The 23,177-nt window shown below is 36.8% G+C and overlaps 3 protein-coding genes across 4 annotated transcripts; 1 reads left to right on the top strand and 2 right to left on the bottom strand.

Annotated features, from left to right (window-relative positions):
* Positions 1–282: 282 nt before the first annotated feature.
* Positions 283–3,450, bottom strand: LOC129248371 (sorting nexin-32). 2 transcript variants are annotated; one of them, XM_054887895.1, is made up of 8 exons: positions 3,261–3,450; positions 2,491–2,907; positions 2,316–2,437; positions 1,786–2,230; positions 1,510–1,692; positions 1,182–1,199; positions 778–887; positions 283–714 (listed from the first exon to the last, which is right to left on the bottom strand). In XM_054887895.1, exons 1-8 carry the CDS (start codon positions 3,264–3,266, stop codon positions 621–623), a joined length of 1,395 nt encoding a protein of 464 aa, XP_054743870.1. In that variant the 5' UTR covers positions 3,267–3,450; the 3' UTR covers positions 283–620. The 2 variants fall into 2 exon arrangements, with proteins under 2 accessions (XP_054743870.1, XP_054743871.1); XM_054887896.1 differs by lacking the exon at positions 1,182–1,199 and having other exon boundaries at positions 3,261–3,449.
* Positions 3,451–4,790: 1,340 nt separating this feature from the next.
* On the top strand, positions 4,791–8,066 carry LOC129248339 (mediator of RNA polymerase II transcription subunit 15). Its single transcript, XM_054887843.1, has 9 exons — positions 4,791–5,145; positions 5,206–5,345; positions 5,463–6,040; positions 6,102–6,315; positions 6,388–6,909; positions 6,979–7,121; positions 7,194–7,312; positions 7,382–7,602; positions 7,698–8,066. The coding sequence occupies exons 1-9, from the start codon at positions 5,093–5,095 to the stop codon at positions 7,919–7,921; spliced, it is 2,214 nt and encodes a 737-aa protein (XP_054743818.1). The 5' UTR covers positions 4,791–5,092; the 3' UTR covers positions 7,922–8,066.
* A 4,966-nt stretch (positions 8,067–13,032) lies between these two features.
* On the bottom strand, positions 13,033–19,134 carry LOC129247780 (specificity protein transcription factor 3). Its single transcript, XM_054887080.1, has 2 exons — positions 18,670–19,134; positions 13,033–15,006 (listed from the first exon to the last, which is right to left on the bottom strand). Exons 1-2 carry the CDS (start codon positions 18,733–18,735, stop codon positions 13,498–13,500), a joined length of 1,575 nt encoding a protein of 524 aa, XP_054743055.1. The 5' UTR covers positions 18,736–19,134; the 3' UTR covers positions 13,033–13,497.
* Between the last annotated feature and the right edge of the window lie 4,043 nt (positions 19,135–23,177).

Below are 23,177 nucleotides of genomic sequence, written 5' to 3'. Positions count from 1 at the left end.
ACCCGTTTCCACGACAGTCGGTTCTACGTTACCGAAATGACTCGGATTTATATCCGGCCAAGGACTGTTACTCCAGCAGCATTCTGGTATGTTTATGCTGCTACAACAACAACAACAACAACAACAGCAAACCTGGTACTATCATCCTTAAGTATAATCTTGGGCTTTAAATGCTACTTGTGTGGAGTATGAATACTGCAATTTCTTCAAATTTATATCTAACGGATTCAAAAAAGCTATTTCCTAGTCAGCATTGAATTTATGATACGACAAACGCCCAAATTCACAATAAGGTAAATACTTTTATTTGAAATTAAATAAGCTAATCAGTTTGGAATGCTCCTCGATTACAATATAATAAATTTTGAAATTTTGTGAATAGTTGCATCTTAAGATTGTTTTTTCACGTTGCGTCGTTGTATAAAATCAATATGGATTTTATGCTTAGAGCTCATAAATACATTTTTTAGAAATACTTTAACTGTATACATAATTTATGTGTTCATATTGTATATATGTAATATTGATATTAGTGTGGCATTAATATATATTGAATATATGTATGTACGTAAAAATGAACGTAGATGTTGAGAAGATTGTAGCAATTACAAATCAGTAGTTCAGGCTATTTCTTTTAATGCCAAGAGCGATTGGCGAAGGTATTCATATTGAGTGCGTGCATGCTTGATTTCCAGCTCAGCAAGCTCGACCAACCTTTTAGAAAAAAATGTAAATTTTTGTATTGGACTTACACACATGTACATATATATATTTTACCCCTTCTTAAAGGCTGCTACACGGCGATTGCGAAATCCAACCAACTCCTCTTTTCCACATGCGGACATTGATTCGAATTTCTCACATGCTTCTGCTTGCGCTGTTTCAGCCTAATTTTTGACAGCATTGAAAAAGAAAAATGTTTAAATTGTATCAGTTTCATTTACAGAAAGCTTTTGCAAAGCAAAATTATTTGGACGTTTTCAAACTGCATGCTGAGTGTTAATTATTAATATCAACGAAAAAGACATTGGTAAATATTTTTGTGGTCTTTTTGTGCTATTTCAAGCGCTCGATTGGTGGACGGTGTGGGTAATAGGGAATGATAGTGCAACAGAAAAACGTTAAACGATAATTATGAATAAATTACATACATATGAGTAAACAAATATTACACCAAGTACCTCTTGAACATCCAAAGGCTGCATATGAATTCGTTGAAAGCAGTTTGTTTGGTTTTTGTATAGTTTGCATTTTAAAAAGTGTGAATAGAAAATTTTTAATTTAAAAATGTTTAACTAGTACAAAAACGGTATATTTTGAAACAGTGAGTGTTGAAAGAATAAATACAAAAAAGTACTGCACATAAAATACTGAATATAAAAATTCAGCTAAACAGTGAGGCCGACTAAAACAAATTTTGCACACTATAACATAATTGCAATACGATAGCATTTGAATAGACCAATGAATAGAAAAAATTGGTTGAATTTTAATGTTAATAGTTCTTACAGCATGTACGTCCTTGTTTTTGGCACGAGCTTTCTCTAAATTTCGATTGGCTGCTTCATACGCTGCCAAGCAACGTAAGCGGCGTATTAGAAGTGCTTTGGCCGCATCGCTATCACGCTGGTAGTAACGCAGTGTATCACCAAGCTTCAAGTCCTGATCACTAGCGACGCGAGCTTCCAAATTCTGAAACCAAAAAAAAAAAATAAATAAAATCCGTTTGGTGATTCCAACGTTGCTATAAGCAATATGCTTAAGCAGCAAAACTATAGTTACTACCTTAATCTTTTCAAATATTTCCGCAGATTTGGCACAAAATGTCTCCATGCTCCCCTTCTCTGCTGTCGACAGTTGCATTAGCGCATTCGAGATTTTCTGATGACATTCACTCACTTCTTTATGGCGTTGTGTCATTTTCTCTGTACGCACTGCAGCATCACGTAAATGCCCATGATATTCAATGAGGAATTGTAGTTCGTTTTCGAAGAAGTCGTTTACGTCCCGCACTGTAGCGCTCATCAATATTTCGTCTGTGGTCTTACCCAACGATTTAACAAATCCACCGAGTATAGCCATTTTCTTACGCGGCTTTGCGCAGAGATCCTGATCGTATTCGAGAAACACTTTCAAATGTTGATCCAAACGAAATACTGGGTGATTTGCGAGTCGGCGTAAGAAAACTTCATGCATAGCAACGGTTTTTTTGAAGGTGGCCAAGTACTCACTAAAGTATAAATAAATACACAGATATATAATATTTTTTAGAAGATAACTTCATATTTTCGGCTTTAATTTTAAATATAACTTACGCTTCGAGTTCGGATTTCATTTTTTTAAACTCTTCTTTCGTCATATTGCCTTCGCCTTCACCAAGTCTCTGCAATTTTTCTCGAGAGGCATCAAAATCTGGGCGTGGCGGACATGGTGGTATCTGACAAGCAAAATTAGACGCAGTTCAAAGCTTATTAATTTATACGAACTTACAATATAGCCAGCATATTCTTCATTCTCTTCGAAGCGATCGTGCAGCCAAACGAATTCTTCATGTTGACGTACTACATTATTATCTTGTTTAGCAAAGCCGGGCAGAGTGGTACGCGTATGCACTGTGAATTTAACCTTGTCTTTTTCACTTAATGCGTCGGAAATTTCGACATGCAGCGTGTTTTCCGCTAAAGCAGCAGGAGTAATTGCTGATGAAGATGATTCAGAGGTGGCTGTACCACTGCCGTTATTTGTGCTAGTTGTTAACGGATTAGCACCGTCACTTTCTCGATGCAGCGTAGGAGAAGCTATCTCCATTGTTGTGAGATTGCTGGCTGTAGTCGGCGTCTCGACACCCAAAGGAGCAGATATACTTTTTCGCATATTTTCAATTGCAGTTGTGTCGTCCGTGCCGTCCTGTGAGCGGTGTAGAGTAAGAATAATTTTTTTAAACTAAGTGAATATTCACAAATTTGCTGAGAGCTTTCGCTAACTTCCGTTATTATTGTGGCATTGACGCCTATTTTTATTTACATTTATTGTACAACTCAAAGTCAAAAAGAACTGATAAATATCGATAGGCAAAACGAGCGTGAAAAAAGGGAGGAACTGTGCCGTCTATTGGCTTTGACTCATGCAATTCACTGATATCAGAAAATGTGGAGAATCAAATTGAAATCAGCAAGTAATTCAGCGATTTCACTCAAAGTTTAGCCACTTAATGCGTTCGAATCTTAAACATTATAATTACGGAGTAGTAATTGCCTTACCATCATTTTTCGCAAGTTAGTTTACTTATATTTACGTATTGTCAAATTAATACACCAGCAACTACAACAACCTCAACGACAACTTTTCTGACAATTCCTTCACGTTGCAACTTTCTGTATTCTTTTGTTAGATTTTTTTTTTTATTATTATAAAATACTGCCAAAAGAGATGAACGAAATTGTAATTGTTCTGTTGCTGCTCCCTCTTACTTTCGAAGATTCAAAATCAGCTGTTACCGGTACAGACGTGCTAGTTTCGTAACAACATAAAACCGGGTACTTAGTTTTATGGGTTATTCATTTAACCTTCGGGTGTTACGTACGTATGTGCAAGTTAACGCGAGTACTGTCAAAAAAAGTTTTTTTTGCAATGCCGAGTTTTTTATTGTTACAAGTACAATAATGATCGAAAGGTTCTTGCTTGAAGTAGTTAGAATTGTAGAATTTGTAGTAGAGTTGTCATGTGTTATTAAACGCTATTACAAAAAAAAAAAAAAATTAAAGTTCTTATTTCAAAGATTAACTATTTTTAACATATATTGTGGCAGTTTTTTTCTTTATGTAAATTCTTCATAATCAAAATTCTTACGTTGACGTTGAGTATGTTGTGAAATTTACTTAACAGCGATAATTTGCTATTTGCAAATGTTTGAAAAATATTAAAAAAAATAAAACTTTCACTTACATTTTCTAAAGATTGGGTATTAGTAAATACTAAGTATCCCCCTAACTGAACATTCGACGATTTAAGCAGAATATTATAACAAAATTTAAACATAACTTTGCGCGTCTTTGAAATAAATTTGTGCAGTAGTAATGAAATGCGCTGAAGTGAAAGTAAAATTTTAGAATACCTATTTAATAAATAACTGAAAAATGTGTGAGGTGTAATAGGCTACGAATGTATGTATATTTATATACACATAAACACACATAAGTATACTTGAACGTAAGTCTACCGCAGCACATATTTCTATATATGTATACATATATAAATACTTTGTAGATACTAAAAATACGGCGGCCGTCGTAACCGAATGGATTGGTGCGTGACTACTATTCGGAATTCAGAGAGAACGTATGTAGGTTCGAACCTCGGTGAAACACCAGATGAAGAAGAAGTTTGTTCCAATAGCGGTCGCCCCTCGGCAGGCAATGGCAAACCTCCGAGTGTATTTCTGGCATGAAAAAGCTCCTCATAAAAAAATATCTTCCGATCGGAGTCGGTAGAAACTGCAGCATTATTATTTATCAGTATTTACAATTCTTAACACTATATTGTGTTATTCTTCTTATTCCTAATATATACTGTCCTAAAGGTATTTATTTTGAATTGTTCTTTTAAGTTGTATAAGTATATGATTAGTGGTAGTAAATTGAAACTGTCACCAAGACAAATTTGAAATGGTTTTTAACGTATTATAAAACTGTTATAACTATGGCATCAAAGAAAAAGTCTGGCATCATCGTTGCTTCAGAAATCTCTCAATTGCATGGTGGTATTTTTTAATATTCGCTTGTTCGGTTTTCTCAAGGCGAATTGAGTACTACCATCCTTGGGTTTTCTTCACTTCAATTATTTGCTTATTTCGTAAACAATTTATAAGTGAAATCCTAATATTCGTTTAATCTTTCCGGTGTGAGAAAATCAAGTTGTGCTATTCCGGGGTATTTGTTCAAATATTCCACAGCCGAACAAAACCGACACAGAAATCAGCTAACTGCTTCTAGCTTTTCGCTTCGTTTTTGTGAGCCTATTTCTGGTATTATTTTTCTCTGCATTGATTGTGAAAGTTGTTAAAAAAGTGTGAGACTTATTTAATTGCTTTAAAATGGCGGATGAATGGCCCTCGCAAAAGTTTCGCCAAACTATGATAGCGAAAATGTAAACAGAGTTATTTACAACCAAGGTAAAAATTATTATTAATGATAATTGTTTTCATAGAAATCAAGCACTACAAACGACGGATCCTACGAAGAATGCTGGCGTTATGGAGAATCATATTTTTAAGAAATCACGCGGCAAAGAAGAGTATATGGGATTGGTGGCGAAGCTGTTTATGCATTTTCAAGATTTAGCACAAAGTGAGTATTTTTACTAAGTTTCATAACACACAATACACTTGAGCTCACACTTACACACCTCCCGTGTTAAGTGATTTTTGCCTAATTTGTTCAATTTTAAAACAATTGGCTACGCAGGAAAGCCGGCGCAAGCGCCGCCCCAACAGAATTCCGAAATGAACCAGCAGGGTATGATGCCAGATCCGTTAAATGCGCTCCAAACACTCGCCAGTCAAGGTAATCGCAATGCTCAAATGGCCGGCGGTCCCAATCCCAACCAAATGGGTCCGGGTGGTCCTGTTGCGGCATCCAACTTGCTGCAAACTCTTAATCAACAACGGCCTGGACAGCAGATGCAGCAAATGCAGGGCATACGTGGTCAAATGCCAATGGGCGCTGGTCCTAGTCAACAGATGATGCAGCAAATGGGTGGCAATATGGGTGGTGGCATGCAAATGAATGTTATTGGGGGTGGTGGTGGTATAGGTAATACAGGTGGAGGACAGCAGCCGCATATGGTTGGCAATGCCCAGCAAATGGGTGGAATGCCGAGCCAAATGAATCAAATGGGCAGCGGTGGGCCTGGCGGTCCGGGTGGACCTGGTGGCGGAACCCAGCAAATCCAGCTGGGCCCAGGACAGATGCAAGGCGGACCTATGAATGTAAATGCAATGAATGTGCAGCAGATGCAACAAATGGGACAACAACAAATGGCTGTATGTATAGATGATAGTTCATACATATGTATTTTGCATTCATATATTTCTATTCGTTCAGCAAATGGGCATGAACCATCAGCAGTTAAATCAAATGATGAACGCGCGTTTGAACGCGACCGGTCCCATGGGTCCTAATGCCGGGCCACAAGGCATGCAAGGCATGGCACCCAATATGCAACAGAATCAAGGTGGCCCAATGCATGCGGGTACTGTAGTGGGCGGACCGCAAGGTCAGCAAGGTGGTGGCATGCCGCAAAATGCTGGACAGCAAGGTAACAAATTCTACTAATCTAATTTATAACAAAATCTGTCATTTAATTTTAATTTTACATTCTTTTGTATAGGTGGCATGGGCCAAATGATTGGCATGGCTCCAAATATGCAACAGAAAGCAAACATTCCTATGGGGCAAAGTGGACAGATGTTTCAGGTGAATCGTGGTGTTCCGGGCCAACAGCAACAGTTCTTGCGACAAAGTCCTTCCCCGAGCACTGTGCCCTCGCCTGCTGGAATGGCCGCTGCACAACAGCAATTGCAACAGCAGCAGCAGCAACAACAACAACAGCAGCAAACGGCACAAAATCAGCAGCAACAGCAACAACAACCCCAAATGTCCAATGCGCAGATGATTCCAAGTCCAGCACTAGTGCCAACATCAAGTCCACAAATGTCAAACCTAATGCAGAACACCCAGCGGCAAATGCGCCAATCGCCTAGCGCGCCGCTGAATACACCCGGTCAGGTGGCAAGCAACAGTCCATTTAATCCGCAGGAAGATCACTTATATCGTGAAAAATACAAACAGCTAACAAAGTACATAGAACCGCTAAAACGCATGATGGCAAAAATCGGGACTGATGGAGCGAGTAATTTAAGCAGCAAAAAATAACACTGAACACGCTTTTGTAAAAATTTTATTTTATATCTACTCTTAGATACCGAAAAATTCACAAAAATGAGCAAACTATTTGAGATTTTGAGTAATCCAAATCAGCGTGTACCACTAGAAACCTTATTGAAGTGCGAGAAGGCGTTGGAAAAATTGGACATCGTCAACTTCACAGGACAGCAATTTGGCGTAAGTAGTATTTAAACATTTTTACACGCTACTTGAAAGATTAGTAACATAAATTCTGTTGACCTACTGCAGAAATCATCCAACCCACTAATGGAAGTCGTAAATACAACGCTTCAAAGTCCCATTGCCAATCATACGCTTTATCGCACTTATCGTCCTAGTTTGGAGTTACTTTTCGGAACTGATATATGGTAATTATTTAAAAGAAAAAAGTTCAATTGTGTAATAAATATTAAAGAATTTAAATTTATATCGATTAGTGCGCCTGCACCACCGAAAATACAGCGCTTGGCTGAGAAATCGTCTCAGTACGAGTGCGAGATACCTCACATACTGCAGGGCGAAATAGCACGATTAGATCAGAAATTTAAACTGACGCTCGATAGTACCGCTCAAAACAACCCGAAATCGATTAAAGTGATATGCTGTCTCGATGACAAACGCTTGCCATGTGTTCCACCGATCACTGTTACTATTCCAGGTTCGTATTTGTTTTTTTTTTTTTTATTTCATAGTAATCCAAAAATATTTTTCATATACGGCCTTGTTTAAATATTTTGTTTTAATTCTTTTCAGAGGAATATCCTGCTGTGTCGCCTTCTTGCGCTTTGGCTCAACATGAATATGGTACTACTCCATTTTTGAAAGCAGTGCAGGAGGCACTGAAGGCACGCATTGCCAAGTTGCCGAAATTGTATTCGTTGTCCCACTTACTGGATACTTGGGAGATGTCAGTGCGGCAGGCTTGTTCACCAACCACGAAAAATGTCTTGGATTTAGCTGCTGTATTTGGCGCTTAAGAATGCTCGAGAATTTTTTCCTTTTTTTGTGTTTTTTTTTTGTACTGAAAAACCTTGCTTTATTTTATTGTGTTGGTTTAGTATGCAGAATCATAATTATTGTTTTTTCTTTTTACCGTTTTTTGTATGTCATATATTCATTTTTTTAATATATTATATATACATATATGCATCAAATATTCAAAAATAATGGTTTTTAGTTGCTTAAACTTATGAAAAATGATAAAGTAAATGCCATCTTAGTGACAGTCCTTGACCGGATATAAATTCGGTTCTCACCATCACCTACCTAAAAGCGCCTTCTGCTTCCTCAACCTTCCATATCTTCCAATTAGTCGTAAGAAGGTTCGGGTTGCAAGATAAATGCTTCATCGGCTGGGTTGCGCGGGCTCATGGCTGAGACGGGATGCTTACAAAATCAGCCTAACCTTTTGCGCCAGGATAAACTACACCATGTATAATTTGGAGAATCTTTCGCCGTCACATACGACTAATTTGATCACGTTTCCTCGACAGTCGGTTCTACGTTACCGAAACGTACCGGATTTATATCCGGCCAAGGACTGCCCCTCCAGCAGCATTCCCCGTATGTAGGTATGGGAAATGTTTATGTTGCTACAACAACAACAACAATTTGATTAAGGCTGCGTCACCAGTCCAGTCCGCGCCACGACAGAACGGAGGAGTGTCAGGATGCTCCAGAACGCCGAAGAGAATGTTGGCCAAAGTAATCTTAATCCACCTCCAATGATCTTTAGAAACACCACAGTCCTTCCTTGCCCTATACACGGCAGCTAACATCTTGTCGCTATCTTTGACCACAGAGCTATAAGATGGCCTTGGACCAGCCCGACCAAGGGCTGCCACCCCAGTAAACTAGCCCTGTCTAGTGCACCGTACCTCATGGCTTTGGAAGCTCTACCGTAAAATTGATGGACTTTGCCTAAGTGATGGAGGTCTTATCCTTCTCGGCTAAAGAATCCTCATCTACAGCCGCAAATATATGCAGAATGCGACCAGCTACCCGCTTCTTAATGTAGGCCAGCATAAAAGTACGAATGTGTTTAACAAAACGTGCCTCTCCTGTCGCTGCTGTAATGGCAGAAGTGGCAGCTGGCCTGTTAAAACTACGATCAGAAGGAGTCGAGCCTCACATTTTTGACGGGTTGGGTACAATATGATTTTGGTTCAAAATTCTGTATTTAAAATTCTGTATTTAATATTCTGTATTCAAAAATCTGTAATGCAAAATTCTGTAATGTTAAAATTCTGTATTGCGGAACACTGTAATTTTAAATTTTGTAAATCAAAATTATGTATTGTCAAAATTCTGCATTGCAAAATTCTGTATTGAAAAATCGGAAGAGCATATGGAAAAATAAAAAAAGTGCGCACTTTTTTTATTTATCCATATGCTCTTCCGATTTTTCAATATAGAGTTTTGCAAAACAAAATACTGCCAATACATGACTTGCAATGAATTTGCTCGAGGATATGGCATACAATTAAATCCAAAACGAATCTTTAGTGACTTTGAGATAGGTATTATATCGGCTGCCAAAAAATATTTTCCCGATACGAGATTGCAAGGATGCTTCTTTCATTTTAGTCAATATATTGATATACTGAACAATTTCATCCCAACTACCATAAAGTACTGAATATTTAATTTTTTTTGTTTGCAGATTGGTTCAGAAATATGGAAATGATTCATATTTTTCCTTACATATTAGAATGTTAAAAGCTCTGGCTTTTTTGACTCACGACGAAGTCTCTGAGTACTATAATCAATTTTATAGTACTCTTGAAGAGGAAGATACAAAACAGTTTTGCTCGTGGTTTGAAAAAAATTACATAGCTAGAGACAACTCCCAGCCAAAATACCCACCAAAATTTTGGTCAGTGCCCGATGAGTCCAATATCGCTTTCCCCAGAACGCAAAACAGTATTGAGGCTTGCATCGTCGGCTAAAAGTTATTGTTGGGAAACGAAACTCAGGGTTGTACAAACTAATTAATGATCTAAAAGGCTTTCGCACAAACCAGCTAAAATTCAAAATGGTCACAAAATTAGTCAAACGAAAAAGGCTGTAAAAGCAAACAACAGAATTAAAAGAATAACAAAAAAAGGCTTATATTAAGGCATGTTTCTTTTCTAAAGCGAATTGCAAAAAACTTAATAATATAATAATTGTTTCGCCATTATAATGTAATAACTTTTGTTTTGAATGAATTTTTGAATTTTTCTTTAATTGACGTATGTATATATACCATTGTTTCTATAAAATCAGAATTCCATTATTCATAAAATAAATGCGCTATTCAGGTAAGCGTACTTATCAGGTTATCTGCTTATTTCGTTATATTTTTACAGCATTTTGATCGAAAATAATTTTGATTCCAGAATTTTAATATACAGAATTTCAGTTCTCCATCATTTTGATCATACAGAATTTTAAATACAGAATATTGAACCAAAAGAATTTAGGCTGGACAGAATTTTTTTTTTTATTTTTACAGAATTTTCATCCAAAAGAATTTTGAAAAGCAGAATTTAGTACCTCTCCCATTTTTGACTGCTCAGGAGTGTCAAGACTAGGCCCTCATAAAGCCTTAGCAGCGCTACAGCTCAGACATTGAGCATTGGCGTTATGTTAAAGTATATTATGTTATGTGAATGTTAACTCATTCTCTATATCCATACAAAATATCTATCAAACAAATAAAATTAAAATTTTCTTTTGAAAAATGCAACCATTCAATCAATATTTTCTTATGACGTTGTCACGTTAAACTATCGTCAGTAAACCTACTTTACAGACAACCTCTTTTTTTTATAAAGGTTTACATAACAATAAAATTATTATACAAACTAAAAGTAGTTCAGCGCTAGCATCGGAGGCTTTCGGCTGAAATGTCCTTTTAAAATACAGAAGTACAGGCAAACAACGAAATCTAAATTTTTCTCTCGCCGATGATTCAATCGTTTTGAACCTTTTTCCATTTTCACGAATTTTAGCAGGTAGGCGAGTGATAATGCGACAACGACAAAGGTGTGTAAATTTTGAAAACATATGCCAACGAAGCACTGGAAAAACCTAGGGAAATGCTTAATTTTTACAAATAATCAGGTAATTAGTGCGGCTGTTCCCTGCTCCAAATATGTAAAAATACTTTTGGTTTTATGTGAGATTGGTGCCTGTTCAAGTTCACAGTAGTAGCAAGAGTAAAATTGAAAACGAGGAAGTAGCGGAGCAATTTCAATCCCTAATTTGATGGGCTGGGCTTGCAGTGAGGTTGAGTCTCGGCATCGGTCGTATGACACCTTACTTCAGCCCAGGGGAGAAGGAAAGGGAAAGGAAGAGTAAGGATAGGGAAAGGAAAGTTGGAAAGGGATGACTACATCTTAGCTTTGGGACTCAATGAATCGACAGTCTTAGACCTTATTAGTGCTCTATGAACTTCGCAAACATACTTATTTTTCACAGTAAATTTCCACAATCTGGAAGCACTGTACTGGCGTTAAACGATTCATGAAAACAAACACCCCGAAGAGTTTTAAGAGTCATTATTCCACCAAAAATCTATTCATAATGGGGCTGTTTCCATGCCAATCTATTGCTGACTTTTGCTAAATATTCCTTAATTTGCAAAATACTAAAGAAATATATTTTATTAGTATTGCGTTTTGATAACACTGAAAAATTAAAAAGACTTATCAGTTTGAAGAGATGATGATGAATAATCGGAACTCTTTTATTGATCAAATTAGATTGTTCCCTAAGTCGATTTTTTATAAACCCTGCATTTGATTCATCATTCTATCAGCCTACGATACTCGCCGTCCCCACGTGCAAAGGTCCAAAAATCTTCCGCAGAGTCTTTCACTCAAACATTCCAAGGGACGCTTCATGACTTTACTAAAGGGTTTTCCAATAACAGGTGTTATTGGTGAATGGATTGCGTTATCGAGAGATGATTAACGATCATTGGATGGTAACGCAATTGGATGGTATTGATCTGGATAACGTTTAGACGGCGCTACATGTCACACAAGCAACGAAACCGTTGATCTTTTACGCAGGGTGTACGAATAAATTGTGTGACCACTGTACGAACGAATCGCTTGTTTCTCTCATTTTTCATGCTCACATTGAGTTCCGAGTCCGGGAACTACCCCAATGGTAATCATATATAAACCTAATTGGCCTAATAACTTTTCTGCTAGACAAAAAAGAAGAAAAATGATTTTGAGTGGTGGAAATCTTTATATCGACCTCCAATCGCTCCATTACTTCGCTCTTTGCACACCGCAGCTGTCTAGTTGACAAGTGTCAAATGTGATTGGCGTACGACGCGATTTGCAAAAGCTTATAAATCTTCGTATAGGATGATTAATTTTGCGCCACCTAGTACGAGTAAGAGTTTTTTGTGAGTACATCACCTCAGCTGCTTTCAAAAGTATTGCAAATAAAACACAGAAGTATTATATTTTAATAGACACTTGGGAAATTGTGTTTATTTTGTATTTAAGTTGAGTTTTTAATGCATAAGTTTGTCTTCTTCTTTTTTAATGCCTTCAATTACATATCTTCTTTGTTGTTTTTTTTTTCTTTGTTTCTTGCTTTGTTCTTTAGGCTTTGCATTAAATATTTTTCTTTGCATTTTTTCCAAATCACACATTTTTAACTGTCATACTTAATTACATAGTTGCATTTATTTACATGCCAGTAAGAAAGTTTAGTAAGTAAATTTATGTACATTTATGATATAATAAATTAGCTGTAGTTCTTAGTTACATATACATATTCATACATATGTTATCAGTTTAAGAAAACTTAAATATCACAGATTTTAATTTTTACTATTTTTACATATTTGTTGTAAAGGATTTTTAAAAATTATTGGCTAGCAGTAAAAATTAACAAACAAATATAAACTTAACTCTTAAATGATAATTAGATAATTAGAGAATAATAAACATACACATTACTATGCCGCTAATTATAACTAAAACGGAATTACAGACAGTAATAAATACAGTATTTGAAAAGATAGGGAAATTTAGCAGATTTTGAGAAAGTGAAACTACACGCACACGTGCACACAGCTAAGGTCGCTATGAGATTTAATACTCTAGCTGCTAATAACATACGCCTAAATGTATACTACATCTAATGGTTCAATGCTTCTAAGGAATTCTTCACTTCTCCTTTATACATAATTTCTACTTTTCATAAATAAAAAGTAATGGTAGATGATAATTGAAATTCTATGTATATAAATTATTTTAAGTGCATGAAAATCTAAAATATAATTTAAAATTTCTAATTGGAGAGCGAAGAAACACAAGGGGTATGATGCGTTTACAAATGTTGCAGGTGTGTTTGTAAGGAGAGATGCTTAAACGCTAATCCACGTATTATCTTTTCAGTTGACTGAAAAATTACTGTATTTTTTCAATATTTTTTCTTTGCTTGTTCTTGGAATGATGGACGCATATCTGTAAATTCCCAATTTCCGGCTATTTGCACTACAGGGTTTTCTTCTTCTTCTTTTTGCTGCTTTTTCGCCGCTTTAGCGCTGCTGCTGTGCCTGCAACTGCTGTTGATCGGCAATGAGTGTGGCAAATGTCGCTGGCAATGCGCCGACTTGCTGTAAACGCAACAAGTCGCCTGCATTGCAGATTTGCAGTTGTAGTCCAGCGGGTGTTGCTGTTGCGGCAACTGGCGCGTGCTTCGCCGTCACTGGCGCGCTACTCGCTGGCGCAATGGCACGCAAATGTGTTATATTATTGTTGTGCACTGCAACACTGTTAGCGACTGATTGCTGTGGTCCGCTTGCAGCTGCTGCCGCGGCTGCTGACGCTACTGCTGCGGCCATGGTTGCCGCTGCCACATTACGATTCACACCATTCGCCTTGTCCTTGCCATGACGCTTGACGTGCTTCGATAAGTGATCGCTGCGCATAAACTTCTTCTGGCACACGCTGCACACGAACTTTTTCTCGCCGGTGTGTGTGCGCTTGTGACGCGACAATTCGTCGGAGCGCGAAAAGCGCTTATCGCAATTTTCCCACTTGCAGATGAACGGCCGCTCGCCGGTGTGCACGCGCTGATGTGCCTTCAAGTGGCTGGATTTGAAGTAATTTTTGCCACAGTTTGGATATTCGCAGACATAGATGCGTCGTCGTTCGGCGGCAATTTGCGCGGCGGTCATTTTGTGTGTGGATGATGAGGCGGGTGTAGAGCTTGCGCTGTTGGCTGAATTGCCTGTGACGTTCTGTAATAGATTGCTGCTGGCATTTAACACTAACAATTGAGCTGGAATTACTGTGGTGGCGTCTGCGCCGTTGACATTTGTTGAGGCGGAGATCGCTGCCACTGCGGGTGTAACGTAAATACTTTTTGGTGCAATTACTTGATACTGTGGCGGTGAGGTGTTGAATAATTGCTGTTGCTGCTGCTGTGTTGACGTGGCTGTTGTTGTAACAGCTGGCAAAGTGAAACGGAATTGTGGTTGATCCAAATGCTGTTGAGATTTTAACTCTGTTTCTGGTTGCTCTTGCTGTTGCTGCTGCTGATGCATGGAAGTTGGCGCAGAAAAATTGCCGTTACGCGCATGTGTGCGATTCATTTTGAATTTCAAGCTACGCCACACATTTGTTTGACTACAATCATCATCGGACGTTAGCAGTGGTGCCGGTGAGGCGGAAATGCCGCTGGTGGTGGTTGTGGTGGACACTGTTGAAGCGCTGGAAATGGTCGAAGAGCACGAACTATCGTCAATGGCGGAGCAAATGCCAGAGCTGTTCACATGCATGATAACACTAACGCGTTGTGATTGTTGTTGCTCTGGAGGTTGCACGTGCTTCTGTGTTTCTGGTGGTGGTGTGAGTGCGGCAATAGGCTGTGGCAACTCTAGGCGCTGCTTCTTGCAAGGCGGCGTTTCAGCATCGTCTTCTGTGTCCGATGGATTTGGTGTGATTATTTGCTGTTGTTTCTTTTGTTGTTGTTGGCCGAGCTGTAACTGCAGCTTCGCTTTGAGCATCTCCTCACGCAAATCCTGGGCTGATGGTTTTTCATCCTGCAAAGAAGAAGAAATAATGAATTAGTAAATATGTTAAGAGTGTATAACAGCGCCTATATGTAGGCAATGAATATTGAATCAAGTGTAGCGAAAGATAAGCAATTTGACCGCATCTTTGAATTTTGAACAAACAAAAATTGGATCGCACAACAGTTTTTCCTTAATAAATAAATATTAACAACAACAATTTATAAAAAGGAGTGCTTTAAAAATTACCTATTTTAAATAAATAGCTTTTATATTCACGCCGTAATATCTATTGACGCTTTGTTGGGATTTTTTTTAGTTTTAACAGGGTCACTAACATTTGTTAATTTTAAGTAACCAATAATGCAGTGGAAAAAGTCAATGAACGCGCACACTTGCCGTGTCGCAATCGCCTTTTTTGAACCTTTGGAGTTTGTGAACTTGAAATTTTCTAAAAACAATTAATGGAAAAAATTAGAATCAGGGCATTCTCACTCATACATACGTCGTCTCATTGTGAGGTCACCACCGGATGTTTCAAGAAGCGAATAACCTCAAATTCGAAATTAAAAACAATGTAATTTTATATGACAACTACAAAATCCCTCCCGCCCTGAGTAGAGAGCGTCAAAGCCATAAAAGCTCGAGACATACAGAATGCCTACCTTCGGAACGTACGTAAGCGCGTAATAGGCGCACAGAAATGGCTGCAATGCTCAAACGCCCAAACGCGCGCATTAAGTGCTTTGGCCCTCATTGTACGAGTACTACGTAAGTGTAGATACACAGGCTTTTGGGGGCAGCGTCATTGAGCAAAGCGAAATAGTAGAAAGAGAGAGCAAACAAGCGCGCACCAGATGGTGAGCGTAATTATCTACAAATTTATAGTAAGTGAGCGTGTGCTAAAAATAATCCATAGGCTAATGAACACAACACAAGTACGAGTACATAAATACTTAGAAACTATTCACTCACATGAGTACATAGTCCAAAGCGTGGCACGCACTCGATGCATGACAGCGCTAATAGAAACAGCAAGAACGTACATGGCTGCACTACGTCATTGCTATTGTTTATTTCTTGAAGTGGGCAAGTGAAAATATGCGCGCGCATGAGTGTTAGTATGCGGCGTGTTTGTGTGCAAAGCTAGGCAGGTGAATGGATGTTGGTTGACGTTAAGGCAGATATGTTGGCGTTGGAATTTGCCAATATCAATCAGGATAGCAATTTTAATAATGATATTGCCCCTGCAATTAATTATCTACTACCTTTTTTCAATATGTGGGTGTATTTACTTTTCCCCCATTATGAAGGTAATCCAACAATTATACGAAAACGATAAGGTTTTATTTTATAAAATACTATAAATAAACATGTAATTGTTGTCGCTGTCTTCATATGATTGTATGTATGTACATATGTACGTGTGAAAGGCTTGGCTTATATTAGCGAGATTAGCTGGTCTTGTGATTGTTTTTTATTCCCTCGCTGATTAGATAGTGAAATGCCAATAAATCTCGTGTTTAAACTTTAAACAAATTACCTTAATTATTGTTTATAATTTGACAAAATAAAATCGTATTTTGTTGATAGTCATATACTTTATCGCTTAAAAACACTAATAAACGGAACAAGTTAGCGACGTCAGCAACCTCGCTTAATACCACCATGAAAATTTCACGTAGTCATATCGTGTTCACTTAGCCATACAAACACTGTGTGAACACCGCCCCACTTTTTCGCCCATTCACTCTCAGAGTCAGAGAGCAGTCATTATATGGCTGGCTTGGTGGCTGGCTCTCTCAAACATAGCGCAACAGTCCAACGTTTCACCAACCCTCCACTTGACTAGGCAATCGGTATACCAACAATATTTAAGTGCTGAATAAGTAGGGGAAGGCAGACGAGCAAGCAGGCAAGCAGCAAAGGGGTCATACGCTTATTACGAGCTACTCAAACGTACTTGGGAGTTTATGTATGTATGTATGGCTGTATGAATGCTATTTGTATGTATGCACGTAGTTACACATATAGATAGACATTTGGAGGCATGACGGCCATGCACTGTTCACGTGAACACCAGCTGACGGCCGAGTGAACACGGCGTGATCGCTATACCGGCACTGAGTGCGAATGCGATGGTGAAGGTTTGTTTTCACAAAATGTGTGCGCATGAAAGCGATGGGCGAGGCAAACACATTGCTTGTGTTATTTGTTTTTTTTTTTGCTAGCACGGGTGTAGATAAGTGAATCCAAACATATACATATGTATTTGTATGTATATACTCGCATATGTAAATGAATGTAGGTGGTTTAGGTAGACTGGCGTACAAAATACAGACGCTTTGTCATACTTTAATGGGAATTGTTGTTGCTTCTTCTTCTGCGATTTCCTCTTTATGCTTAGCGTGGTCGTAAAAAGCCATTTTTTATAGCGTTTCTTACACTTTTTGCACTCAATTCATTGAATAAAGAAATATTGGTGAAATTAAGCACAGTTTTGTTTTTTTGTCAACATAAAATAGCTACATAAGTTGTACAAGCAATTGTTTTTATTGAAATTGTAAGTGATTTTTGCCATGCGCTTCAGTTCTTAAAATACTAAAAACCTCGAAATCAACAAAAAAAGTGCATGTAGTATGAAATCATTGAAAAGCGAAAAATGCAATAATAAAAAAAAATGTCAATGGTGCAATAAAAAAGTGGGAGTGTGCATCCGCTTTTGCCAGCATCGCATTTATTATATTTCGTATTGTTGGCGTTGTTGCTGCGTTAACCGATAATAACAAATTTAATGTGTCACTCATCGAGAGCGTGCAACACAAATCAAGCACACAAACACACATACGCATATGTATGCCTGCTAAAAGAGTATTACATGTGTATGTATGTATGTGCGCGGCTGCCTAGCAAATAAATAAAATAAATGTATTTTTAATTAATTTTGTTTTTTAGCTTTTATCGGCTTAATGTAGCGCAAATATGTGTTTTTATAAAGGTTTTGCAAAAAATATACAAATTTGAAAATAAATGCTTATGTACATATGTATGTACATATATAAAAAAATGTTTGCAAAAAATTTGTAAAATATTATATGAAAGTGAAAATTTTTTATTAATTTTAGAGTGCTAATATATTTTCAACTGCAATATTTACAAAATAATAAATATTTTCCTAACTTCAAATATTTAAAGAAAATAAAAAAACGAATGGAAATTAATTTTTAAACTTAGATAATAAAATTTAGCAAATCAAGGTTTTTTTAGGCCGGAAAAGTATTATTCTAAACTATCATTACACACTCGTACATACATACATATTTATATTTTGCTAAAAGCCCGTACATTCTGCCTGAAAAAGAAAATCCAAATCATACTTATTTATATTTCAGTCAAAATGTAAGGGCTTTTAGCAAATTTAAGTTGTAATTGAAATTTTTTTCCTTCAAAATTTTACGAAGGCAATTACATATTAAACAAAATGATTTGGTCAAATATAGAATATTTAATAATTTTCTTTAAAAAAATTTTTCGCATACAACAGTCTCTCATCAGCATATTTACGACAACATTATGCGCCACTCCCACCTTTCTTTGTGCTATGAAACTCTCGTCTTTACACTACACTTTTCTTCGCACTCCGATTCTGTACTTTACTTTTGGGTTTTTTTTGTAAAATATTCGCATACTTACAGCTTCAATTTGTTTTTCGCAGAGCGGCGGTGTTGCTGGCGGTGAAGGCAATAATGCGATATCCATTTTGTTTGTGTATTTGTTCTCCACCAAAAATTGTTGTGCTTATTAATAGAGCTATATCCAAATGCTGATGGTTCAGTAATCCAAATAAAATGCTTTAAAATTCACTGTTTTCTTTTTTTGGTAATGCTTTAACCAACCACTTTATTTGTGGAAAATTTTTATGCACTTTTCTCAATTTTCTTTACTTGCAAAACTCACTTTGCACTTGCACTTTTTCTGAAAAGTATTTGTTGATGATAATTATTTCTTTAGTCACTTTTTTGCTTTGGAATTTGCAATAAATTCTATGTTTTTCTTTGCTATATTTTTTAATACAGTTTTGTTTAATATTTTCTTTGATTTTGATTTTCCTTAGCTTAGCGGAGCTGAGCAAAGAATATGGAACCGTTGTGTTCGATATTCAACAAACGAATGAAAACATTTTGATGCCTCGCTATAGGAAGCCAAGTCGGTCTGGTGTGGTGCGCGTCGCCGCGCAACCGAGACGTCGACAGCGCAACGCCACTCTGCTGGGTAGAGTCAGCCACATGCACAGTGAGTGACTGTGTTGACAATGTTGTTATTGTTGTTGCGTTATTGTTGGTATTACTTATTCGGGGAGTTCACGTTTGCGAGTTTGTTCGACATTGTTGTCGCTGGCGCTGGAAAGTGGGGGTAGGGAGTTTCGGTGACGGAGTCGTTTGGTACCCGCATTGTTTAGCGGCAAAGTTGGCAATAATATTACTACTTATTGTTGTTGTTGGCTTTTGTTGCGGTATACATATAAGTATGCACGTATGTTCTCATACGTACTGGAGCTATGTGAAACCCCTGTTGAAGTCAAACTGCAATCGCAACCATCCAACGTCAAGTGAGGGGCTTTCATGTAGGAAGGAGTGTCCAGCCTGCGCTTGCAATCGTCATCAATGTAAAAAACAAATCTGGCTCGTTATCGCCTCTGTGTTTGATTGTGTTGGTAGTGCGCGCGTCTATGTTGATACCAACAATGAGTACTACTTGACGTTGCAGCCGTCACTGCTGCCTACACAAAAGCGCCCTTCTGTCACCCACATTTTGAACTCAATGAATACATATGCCCGTACATACATACACACTTAAGTGCACGCATACATACATATGTATGTTGAGAGTTGTGTGCGTTGTACATATCCACTGTGGCAGGTGAAGGTAACTTGAAGTCAAAGTGTGGCCAACTAAATGTGGGAGCCAAAGAGCGCTCGGTGTAGATGTTTGCAGATGCGCGTGGTAAAACAAAAGTTGCGTAGGTTGGTTAAAAAGATGGAATAATCAGGAAATTTCTACACATATGCATATTTAGCTTAACCTTAACTTAAAATTAATGTTTATAAATAACCCAAAGCCACAAAGTATCAACAAATTTAAGCAAAATAAAAAAAAAGAATTATAAAAAAATAGTGCAAAAGTGACAGGTTTTATAATATTATATGACATTTACATACATTTTTGTGCAAATAAATTTATTTCAAGTTATTTGAGTTCGTAGTTACACTAGCACGTAGTTGTATGTACAGTTTTGTGCATAATTTAAGTAACCGCACATGAGCAAAGTATATAAACATCTTGTGGAACCTCAGCAACTTTTCATAATTCGGCTACATGAGGGTCAGTAGTGCTTGAATATCTGAAGGAGGTCAATAAGAGTCTTATATGCGTTTTCGGAGTGTCAGATTAAGCACTTAAACAGAACCGGTAGAAGGCTAAAAATGTGATTTCTCAATGTATGGTTAGGGGACATCCGGCAGTTAACTTTTGATAAAGTTAATCGAAAGAAGAACTGCTAACCAAAACAAAAAAAGTTGATAGCTGACAGCAGTGAAAATAATTAATAAATTTTTTTTTTCAATAAATATCCAAGCTTACAAAGATTTTCCTTTTTAATAATGAATCATTGGTATTGAGTATTTCTCGCGCACTTAGAGACTATTATTCATTATCCAATACCAGCCTGCTCCCTTTATCTAGATCGAATTTTGCAAAAATTTTAAATGTATTTACTTAATATTGAATTTTTATTGATTGCTAACATTTTAGTTACCAAATTTGGCTTGTTTTTCTTTACATTTTTGTCTAGTCCGTAAGGTAATTTGTACTGTAGATTATTAAAATAAAATAAATTCTCCTTCTTCTTATGTTAAGAGAGAGTATTTTTATTTAATTTATCTAATTTTTGTGGGATAACGGTGACTACATAATTAATGAAGTATGATATTCAATGTCATTTGAAGCATTTCTAAAGATTTTATTATAACGCCCTTTCGCTCTTGCTTACGGGAAGCCGCCTTCGTTCTCTTATTTCCCACAACATTGGGAATGCAATCAATAAATTACAAATTTGGTAACCGATTTTTGTTTTACGTACTAATAATATTAAATTGGTTTATTTGGACTAAGGAAAGGAATAACACCGATGATGGGGTTTTCAGACTTTTTTTATAACGTTTTCATAATCATAAATTGGATTTGAAATCATTTCCATTGTGAATTTTGCGAAAATTGTGGATTGGTGAAATTAAATTTAAAGCCATCATTCGGTTTAATTAGCACGGGCTAAAAACCATATTAAACAAATATTAAAAAAAAATTACTCTCCATCTTGACAAGACTCTAAGTAAAATTACATGTGCTCGAGGAGCCGGCAGAATTTTCTTTGATCAAAATTCCTTACCAATAAGCAGATAAAATCAAAGTCAAAATTTTCGATAGAGAAAGTTGAATAAATGGATTACTATGTAACGATATCAGATACATAGCCTGGTAATCGAAGTTGGTTGAAAACCGCTACCACCGGGCATTCAATTTTTCATGACAGCGGGTTATTTGCGCTCCATGTTTTAGGCAGAAATGCTAGTAATATCAACTTGTGCCAAACCTCGATAAAGGTTTATCTCGAGATTACGATTAATTACATTATTTCATATTTTCAGTTAGCCAAGGACCAACATACTTAACGTAAAAATTCGAAATTTCGTGCATATAAAGCAAGGAAAGTTGGTAAAACGCACTCTTAAAAGTATTTTAATTTAGTTGTGTTATGCAGTACAGGACTAGAAATTACAATTCTTATATTCTAATCTATTGGCATTACTCTTAGGTTACCATTACGCGGACAGATACCTGTAAAATTTCGAAAAAAATAATTTTTTTACAAAACGTTAATATAATCATTTCAGAATATGTCAAACAATTTTTAGAACGTAAATTTAAGTATTTCTTATATTATAGATCGTCAAACGTGGCGACTCTATTCTTTGCGTTCGAGCGCTGGGAAAGGTATAGTTACGTTGTATTCAAACTTTAGACACGTCTTTCTCAAAACTGTATTTTTCGAATCGCGATGTTTTTAATTCATATAGAAACTTTGACATTAATAAACAAAAAAATTTTTGGTTTTTTGTATTCAGGTCACTGACGCCGATGCTACAATGCTTGCCGATTGAGAAGCCCCGCTGCGACCTTCCTGGAAGAATTGAGTGTACGTCCGCCATTTTAAATGATTAAAATAAAAAAAAAAATTTTGTATTATTTTAATGCATAAATAAACTGTATGCCTATTTTGAAAAAAAATATATTGTCTTCTTCATTTTAAATAATTTTAATGAAAATCAGGGAAAATATGGCCGTTTACAAGTATCTGTCCCCTTAAGGTGAAGCTTAGGAGTGAAGAGCTTAGGATGAGAGATGTTAGCTGGCGGGGAATGCTGCTGGAGTGACAGTCCTTGGCCGGATATAAATACGGGTCATTTCGGTAACGTAGAACCGACTGTCGTGGAAACGAACTTTATCTTGTCGTTTCTGGCACCAATCCCCGGATACTCCAGAGGGCATAAATGGCTATGAGGTCGAAGTGAAAACGTCAAATTGTCCAGACCGGGCTAATATTCAAATGTTCATGTATTTCCAGTCTGACTACAATAAATCATAAGAAGATACGTGTAGCACGAGAAATTTTTTAACAAAAAAATTGCTTAAGTCTTTTACAGACATTTTTAATTTTTTGTTGTTTTTTTTCCTTTGAGCAATTTCCAAGCAAAATCACTCAATTTTATTTATATTTATAATATATTTTCAGTCAATAATTAAAACAACGTAGATATAGTGCAAAAAGCTGCTTAAGTTTTGCACCAGAATGTATATTTGACATACGTTGTAGAAGGTTGTACATGAGTTTTACTCGCTTGCTAACTTCATTTTTGCTGTACCCACATTTACTACTACTCTACTCGTAAGCTCATATGAGTGTATGCCTGTATGAAGGTAAATAATTTTCAAAAAATTGTCATATGGTATGCTTGCTTTTTTATGTGCGAAACTCTGTCGTTGCCGTGCCCCTATTCCCAAGCAGTTTCATACTTTTATTATAATTCGGACGGTTTTGTTACTCTTTCACTGCCGCACTTCACTGCTTTTCATTTGGCTTTACG

Source organism: Anastrepha obliqua, chromosome 5 (genome assembly GCF_027943255.1).
Source record: "Anastrepha obliqua isolate idAnaObli1 chromosome 5, idAnaObli1_1.0, whole genome shotgun sequence".
Classification (NCBI taxonomy): Eukaryota; Metazoa; Arthropoda; class Insecta; order Diptera; family Tephritidae; genus Anastrepha; species Anastrepha obliqua.
The sequence above is the reverse complement of the archived record's forward strand: the minus strand, read 5'-3'. Positions and strand labels throughout refer to the sequence as shown.